Source organism: Urtica dioica, chromosome 1 (assembly GCF_054948205.1).
Source record: "Urtica dioica subsp. dioica isolate 48M chromosome 1, U.dioica_male_clone48M_v1_H2, whole genome shotgun sequence".
Taxonomy (NCBI): Eukaryota; Viridiplantae; Streptophyta; class Magnoliopsida; order Rosales; family Urticaceae; genus Urtica; species Urtica dioica.
In genome coordinates, this window is record NC_142756.1 from 12995940 (window position 1) to 13004772 (window position 8833).

Genomic DNA, 8833 nt, shown 5'->3' on the forward strand with positions numbered 1-8833 from the left:
TCGCACCCAAAGGTATTAATGAACTTTTGGGTGCGACTTTTCGCACCCAAATTTAAAAAAATCAGCGAAATTTTTTAGTTGCTTCAATGTCTTTTGGATGCGAATTTTCGCACCCGAAAGTCTTTTTTGGTACGACTTTTAGGTGCGAAAAATCGCACACAAAAGTCATCCGCACCGAAAGACTGTATTTGTAGTAGTGTTGGTGCGGGAATGAAGAACGGGATTGGCGGCCAAAGAGACGGCGCTGAGATTGTCGACCCAAATAATTGGTGGAAGAGACAGCCGGATGCGTAGCTCATGAAGAAGATATTCAAGCCATAATAGTCTAGCGATTGTGAGGGCAAGACTCTGATATTCGGTCTTCGTGCTTGAGCGGGAGAAGGTCGGTTACTTTTTAGAGCACCGAGTAAGAAGATTTTGACCAAAATAGACACAAAAGCTAGAGGTGGAGCAGGGATCATCAACATCGGTGGCCCATTCGAAGTCAGAGAAGGTGGTGAGATGTAGATGAGAAGGTCGACAAAAACGCAGTCCGAGATGTCGAGTGTTAGCGAGATAGCAGAGGATCTGTTTGACTGCATTCCAATTAATCAGTGGATTACCTTGTTGACACTATAGGCCGGCTATTTGGTGGAATCCTTTACCAACATGGTGGGCTTTGTACCGAGCTTGATTTTATAGATCCATTTGCCCCCGACGAAAATCCGATTGACGGGCAGCGTGGTGAGGGACCAAGTGTGATTTGTGGCACCGGAGTCGGAGAACCAACTGTTGTCTAAGGTAGTGTCTGATTGTTGGTGGTGTCTATGTGGTTAGATTGAAGAGATGTCCCTCCGTATGAGTAGTTGTTGGAGTAACCACCTTGAGAATGGCTTTATGTGTTGTTGACACCCTGAAAGTTGGAGTCGAAGCGGTAGAAACAATGCTACACGGTATGCCTAGACCGTCCACATAGCTGGCAAGAAATGCTCCGACCTCCTGTCCATGTACGACCATCCATGTTTATGCCTCCATACCATCTGCTAGAACCTCGGAGCCGCGGGTATTGTTTATGGTGGAGGAGTGGGAGTTAGAGACCTTCTTTGGCTGAAAAGCAAGTTTTGCTGTCGGAGAAGACCCGTCGATGTTTATTGGAGTGGTGGAGATGATAGGCTCGAGATGCATTTCAAAGCTCTGAATGAGAGCGCTTCGATCTCTGAGGGAGTAGACATCTGGTTGAGAGGTGAAGGTGACAATGACGGGGTCATACTCATGTCCTAGACCGGACAAGATATAGAGGATTTGGTCTTCCTCAGTGAAGGCTTAACCGGCAAAGGCGAGGATGTCTGTGTAGAATTTCATTTTAGTGACGCATTTCTCAAATGCTAAAGTTGTCTTTCTTTAGGGTTTGGATTTGAAGTTTGTAATGCATGACTTTTCCTTTGGATTGAGTTGCATAGGTACGTTCAAGAGCGTCCTAGATTGAGTGAGAGGGACAAGATTATCAGAAAAAATGTGTAGGTGTTCAGTATTTGGACAACTTCTGGGATTTCCATATTTCAATGAGCCAAAAAGCTCGAATACCATATAGATAGGTATTGAAAGAGATAAAGGCCTTTTTTTATTCTATTAATTTTTTTTCTATTGAGGACAATACAACCTTGTATATATACACAGAAAAAGACATTGAAAATGAAAGTAATAATGGCAATATATAATGACAATACATTGCCACAACAATATCAAATCAACCAACTGTAGCAAAGTGTCGACATTGTGTTGTCACTGCTAGAGAATCCGATGTTCTTCGATTGGAGAGAGCTGGGCCAGAGTGTGTTTGGGCTAGACTGTCAACATGAGTTTGGGCTTGGTTGGTAACATATGGGTCTATTATATTTTAAGCTAGGAAATTAAGCAATTATAATCCCCAAGCAAGACTATTGGAAGTTTGAAATGATCCAGACCAACCAAGGACTAAAATGTCGGTGGTTGATTTTGTGTCGATGATCCCAAAAATCAAAAATTACGGTGGCCGATGAAAATTACGACGGAAATATGTGAAAATTTGATACATAGATTCAATTTTATTATTAATGATATAAATATTTTTGACTAAATTTTTTGTTATTTTTTTTTATTAAAAGTGTTTTTTTTTAAATTGTTATTTCTTTATGATTACAGTTTGGATTTTTTGAAACCTACTTTACGCCCTTTTAATGCCGACCCTCGGCCCCGAAGGTTGAGGGCTTGGCCTTGGGTTGGGCCTAAGGTCTTTTTCCGTAGGCCCGACACAACTCTGTCCTACAATAAAAAGATTTGTATCGGACCTGGGCCCGAGTCTTTTTTGGGCTTGAAAAAAGGGCCGGCCCTACCCCACCATTTTGACACCTTTCACTATAGCTGAATGAAGTTTACATTACCTTAAACAACACAAAACAAATGGGTTCTTCCTAACGACAATGATGTTTGGTCGCCTCTGATTTACTTTTTCGGATATTCGTTTATTTATTAATTTATTCTTAAATAAAGATGACTTTTAACGAGTTTAAATTGCAAATATAAACGACATATTATGACGATATTGTTTCCTGCAAAATCGAACGACATTCTACGATGAAAAGCGGAACATCCGCATACCCTTCTTTGTCAACGGCGCGAAAATTGTCAAGTTTTGTTAGCATTTTAATCCTTGAAAAATAGTAATGCCTTATCAGGTGACGTTATTACAAACTTGATGTCATGTATGATAATAAGAAAAAAAAAACTAAACTTGATGTCAGGCAAATAAAATTCTCATCAACACTAAGTATATATATATATATATATATATATATATTTTTTTTTTTTTTTGATAAATACAAAATTAGATGACACGTAACAAACTTGATGTCGTTTGCCATAAAAAAACATTTTGTCGCTTTGACTAGTTTCAATTTATTTCTCAGTTGATGGTAACACAATACAACAAAACACAAAACACACTCTTCTCTCTCTATCGCTTTCTCTCAAGAAAGCTTTTAAAAAAACCCTAATTTCAAATTTACGTCGCCCCCTTAGGTGCCGCTTGCCGCCGTTATTGGTGGCTACGCCTTAGGGGGAGCCCTCATCCCCTGACCTATTTTCCCTCTGTTTCTATTCCTCGAATACCAGAGCCTCTTTCTTTCGTTTTCGTTTCTGTTTTCCCCTCGTTTTTTCGTCTTCGTCGGTGCTCCTCTGCTTTTCAGTCCGGTGCATCCAGAGGTGGCGTACATCAATGGCGGCTACAATTGAGTTGTCCTCGGTGGTGGCGTCTTTACCCTCACTTGGTTCCTCATTGGTTGACGTCGCTCGCACTGCGTTAATGCTCAACATTGGGCGATGGAGTCTATGGTGAGGCGTGACGGATGACGAAGGTTGAGCGACGGAAAAATTTGGTGGGCTTTGGTTTTTATTTATGGTGACTTGATTTTTTTCATTTTATTTTCTTTGTGTTGCTGGCTTGGGTGTCTACTAATGTATTTTTCTTTTCATTGGCTGGATGTTTTGCTATGTGTTGTTTGTTTTCTGGCTTGGTTTTGATGGGAGACGGATTAACCATCACCCCATCTTCATTTTGGGTTTCCTGTTAGATTTTGATTTATACAAACTAAGATTTATCTTCATGGTCATCGGACTTCGGTCAAATGGATCTTTTCATCGATTATTATCGGTGTTTTGAAAGAGTATTATGAGTGTTCGAAGGTTAATGTGTTTCTCATTTTTCTTTTTGTCGGAAACGAGCATAAATTGAACGATTAGCTGTACTTAGTGTTAAATTTACTATGATTTTGATCTTTGATATGTCGTGTTGTCTATCTCTTGTAATCGAGGATATTTTACCAGATTTCTAATGAAAGCCCCGGGCATTTAAAAAAAAAAAAACACAACAAAGCACGTGTCCGAATCCAAAACATGATAAAACTGTACTTTCCCACTAAACTTTAACTAACCTGTGTACGTAACCATAAGTGGCTGTTATAAAATTAACCAAAAAAAAAAAAAATTGACATATAGTACCATGGCTGCCAAAAGCAATCAACAAATTAATTAACAACAAAGTAAAAGCATATTATAACCAAAAATAAATAAAGTGAAAGGGACATATATGGTAGCGATACCCCGGGAAGGTTATACAATACGAAACAAATTTAAAAAGTGAAAACAGAAAAATAAATAATAAAAAACAGAACAAAGTATGATTTAATAAATTCTTCATGCCCGACCAAACTTTGCTGTTTCCATCATTGTATTACAGCATGCCAACATAGTTTGCATATTCCAATCTTATTATATTCATTTTATTAAGAAACAGTAATAATAATATTCCTAATTTGTCAATTTTTCCCATTTAATATCCTTTATGAGAGTGAAACCAAAAGCAAAACGAAAGCACTTTCGCATATATCACAAGTAACATTCATTTGCTCAAAGTTCCGATTTTTAGGTTTCTTCTCTGGTTGCAGAGTTCTTAATGGAAATTCAAGCTTCTGAACTTCAAAGAGTTAAAGATTCACCACCCTCTGAAGCCACTGTTAAAGCTAAGGTGATTTCATCTTATTTATTTATTTATTTATAATTCTGAGATTGTAAAGTTTTTTAATCTGGACATAGATTTTGGGTTTATGTTTGTTGTTCGATTCTCATTGAGTTGGTTTAGCTTTTAGTTTGCTTGGATTCCGAGAATCCCGGTAAGAAAAAGAAGAGAAATCTTACCCCTTTTTTAATTCCGAATTACATGCATAGATTCTTTTTTTTAATGGTTTATTTGTAGTTCAAAATATGATGCTTGTTAGTCCGTTGTCATATTTTTTATTTGTTATAATTAAATAATTAAGCAGCTATCTTAACATGTTGTATTGTCTGTTTGTGATAAATGATATAATTAGAAAGAAAAACCAACAACGTGCTATGCAACAGGCACTGTTTGAGCTCAAAGTTCATCTATATTCCATTTTCCGTGTTCATAGACTTAAGACTTAAACACTCATTTTCGGGTCATCTTAGGCATGTAATGAAGATGAAGAAGAAGAAGAAAAGTGCGAAGAAGAAGAAATGTCTTTGGATTCGGCTCAGCAGTCGAGACGGCCAAGTCTATCCTCGCTGGAAATCCCGACGAGGACTCTAGAAACTTCCATGTCCGATTTCTCCGCCCCGAGCCCCGCCTCGAGCCGAGCCGGACTGCCTCCGAGGCCGAGCTCCGCTAAGGTCAGATCCACCGTAAAGAATCTGTTCCCTCAGAGGAGCCTGAGGGCGAAGAACCTGTCCCACGATGGCGAGAAGACCGTCCTCATCGTACCCGAGACTCCGTTATCATCGGACGCTCCTCAAGCCACGAGGCCAACCACTTCGAGGTCCTTCTCGCTCAACAAGGTCTTCTTTTCTCCCTCGACCAAACTCACGAGCTCTTTGCCCGTGACACCTGTCGGAAACTCGGACATCGAGTCCGCGCTGAGTGGATCGGACGGTCATCCCGAGTTTTCTGTAAGCGAAACCTTGTTGGTTATTGGTTGATTTGTTTTTTTTTTTGTTCTTCTTTTCTTCATACGATTTTTTTGGTGCAAGTTTTTATCAGGTAGTAGAAGCCGACCATCATCATATGACCCGTTCGTATTCGGTTCCTGTGAATGTTAAGAGTGTTAATTTAAGGCGAAATGATTCTGGAGGAATCGTACGAGTGATTTCTATCACTCAACGCACTGCATCGATCGATGGGGCTTTGCCCGATGATGCCCAAGCAACAGAAAGTGGTAAGCCTAGTCTCTTTTTATTTTATTTTGTTTTGTTTTAAATAGAGATAGGCTTGTCGGGAACCAGAAATCCGAGAGGTGATTTTCATGCAGAAACTCGTTTCATTACAACCCGTGTTTTCTTTTTCTGTCTCTCTCTCTCTCTCTCGTGAAGCCAGCGAAGAGCCCGCCGGTGAGGACATTCCAGAGGAAGAAGCAGTTTGCAGAATATGCTTTGTGGAGCTCGGAGAAGGCAACGAGAGCCTGAAGCTGGAATGTAGCTGCAAAGGAGAGCTCGCTCTGGCCCACAAAGCGTGCGCTGTGAAGTGGTTCAGCATCAAAGGAAACAAGACCTGCGATGTTTGCAAGCAAGAGGTTCTCAACTTGCCCGTCACTCTCTTGAAAATACAAAACCCTCAAAGTACTCTTCGCAGACCACACGCAAATGCGACCATACAGCAAAGAGAAATCACTCATTACAGGCAAGTCGTACTGGCTTTATGTCTCTCTGTTTAGGACTGTCGGTCGACTATAGAGCAAGTTTTGAAATACTGACAAAAATTATATCACACCGATTCCGAAATTTTTCCGGTTTTCGGCTGACTTTTAAAAAAAAAATTTATATATATATAATTCCGGAAATTTTTCCCCGGGCTTACGTACTCCGGCGACTTCAGCGATTTTTCTATAATAACACGAAATAACCACGCATGCTCACCAGTAACCCTAAAAAAATCGATAAATCTCCAATTGTAAACCTTGCTCTCAGAGAAGGAGTTGATTTTTCGCTGAAAGGTTTTAGTATTTTCCGTAAAGAAGAAGAGTCACTAAACACAAGTGATGTCTTTTAAGATGGTGTAAATTGATTTCCGGTATTCAACAATTGAATAATGTATTTTCGTTTATTGGATTTTGTATATTTAAAATGCGATTAAGAGGCGTTGTTGTCGTGTGATGGTTGGCAGGATCTGGCAGGACATTCCAGTACTAGTGATGGTCAGCATGCTTGCCTATTTTTGCTTTCTCGAGCAACTTCTGGTAACAACAAATCTCTCATTCTCTTTGCCTATATACTTTACTTTGACTCTGCCTCCATAAGGAATTATATACTCGGTCATCACATCACTTGTGAGGGTAGTGCAATACACTGTCATGAATAACGAATAATAGGATAACGTTTCAATGCTTTTTTGTTTTGTTTTTGTTTTTGTTTTGTTTTGAAAAATACGTGTTTCCTTCGAGTCCATATAGAAGGCTGCTAATAGGCACATTTTTGGTATTTCTATTTTGCTTTGGGACAGGTATCGAATTTGGGCCCTCGAGCGCTCGCCATTTCTTTACCGTTTTCATGTGCTTTGGGACTCCTTTCCTCTATGATTGCTTCCACAATGGGTGAGAGTTGTCACTTTTTTCAAACAAAATGCATGGGCGGTTCAGAATCTTGGCAACTAAATAGTGCCCCTATTTGAAATAAAGAGAGATTTTATATACTAATTATTGTTCTTAAAAAAAGGGATTTGATGAGGTATAATGGTGGCAGTAAGCAGGAGCTACATATGGGCTTATGCTTCTTTCCAGTTCGCCATTGTCATCCTCTTTGCACACATCTTCTACACAATAGTAAGTTCATTCAAAGCTACTCTCGAGTGATAATACACTTTATATTGTTCGGCTTTTCAGCGCTAAGAGTTCATAAACAATTGTGTCTATGGCATTTTTGGTCTTTGACTGATTTTTATAAGCAAACGGTCCTCAACCGATTGATTTTTAGCATTTAGTCATTTTCATAAGTTTTTTTTTTTTTTTTTTTTTTTTTGGAATTAAACTCCTAAACAGCTTAAAACACATATTTATATAACTTAAATAACATATAATTTCAAAAAGTACAATTAAAATAAAATCTTACTCTAAAAATGCAAAATTATATACCTTTTATTGTTTTTAGGGTAACAATATGATTGAATTGATTTCTTTCACGAAATTAGCTCGCGATTTAAATTGGAAAACATGGTCTAAATTTATTATTTTACAAAAAGGACTAAAGTGCTACAAATCAATACTCCAAGGACCATTTTTCAACAAATATTATTTAAAGGACCAAAATGTCACTTGCATAATAGTTCAAGGACTGTTTGTTTTGAACAATCATTTTATTAAGATATGATAGGTTATTTCGGAGTTAATCTCATATTTCTCCTTGTGGTCCCGAAATTCACAGCTAAATGTAAACCCGGTTCTTTCGGTCCTCCTCTCGTCATTCACGGGATTCGGGATTGCGATCAGCACGAACACACTCGTAGTGGAGTACTTGACATGGAAAACCAGCCGGCAGTTACAAGCTACGCGTCAGCAAATAGAGATCGCGTTGCAGCAACGACAACAAGAACAACAACACCGACCCCAACAACACTTGGATATTCTTTAAACGAGAACGGTTGCTACAAAAAAAAAAAAAAAATAGCTCCTTGCCTTCAAAAGTAACACCTGCACATAATTTCAGGCAGTGAGAGCTATTCCGACTACAACACGTTCATACAAACATTGGCATTTTTAACGGTCATCGGTCCGTTGAATGATTATAACTTTTTCTGGGGTATTTTCTTTGTTACATGTAAGGGTTGTGGTTTTTTTTTTTTTTTTTTTTTTTTTTTTTTTTTTTTTTCCTGTTTTTTGTTATTTGCCTTTTGTTCTCTTATTTTTTTTTTGGGCGATATTGGGTATAATATTAATATTGCTGTAATACATATATATGAACTGAAATTTAATGAGAAAGGGAAAATAATATAAATAAAGGGAAAATATCAGGAGTATCCCTCGTGTTTAATCGAAATGTGAGATTTATCCCCTCTATTTCTAGAAATATCAGACATATCCCTTCAGTTTAATATAAATGACATATACCTCCCTTACAAAAATGTTATATTACAAATATCACCTTTTTCGTTTATTTTTTACAAACAAATAATTTGAACTCCCCAAAATACCCTTAATAGAATAAATATTTATTTACTATTTTATTAAAAAAAAATCAAAATCTCTCTTTATAAAAAAATCTTTAACTTTTTATAAAGAAATTTTTTAATTTAATTTTTTTGTATATAGAATAGAAA

At 37.8% G+C, this 8833-nt stretch overlaps 1 protein-coding gene across 2 annotated transcripts; it reads left to right on the top strand.

Annotated features, from left to right (window-relative positions):
• The first annotated feature begins 4291 nt into the window (after positions 1–4291).
• LOC149407312 (uncharacterized) lies at positions 4292–8379 on the top strand. Of its 2 annotated transcripts, none has more exons than XR_016296597.1 (8): positions 4292–4540; positions 5002–5478; positions 5570–5744; positions 5899–6205; positions 6689–6761; positions 7025–7115; positions 7237–7343; positions 7942–7972. XR_016296597.1 is itself a non-coding variant. In XM_089612806.1 (8 exons), exons 1-8 carry the CDS (start codon positions 4469–4471, stop codon positions 8146–8148), a joined length of 1482 nt encoding a protein of 493 aa, XP_089468932.1. In that variant the 5' UTR covers positions 4297–4468; the 3' UTR covers positions 8149–8379. The 2 variants fall into 2 exon arrangements, 1 of the variants encoding a protein (XP_089468932.1); XM_089612806.1 differs by having other exon boundaries at positions 4297–4540; positions 7264–7343; positions 7942–8379.
• Positions 8380–8833: the final 454 nt, after the last annotated feature.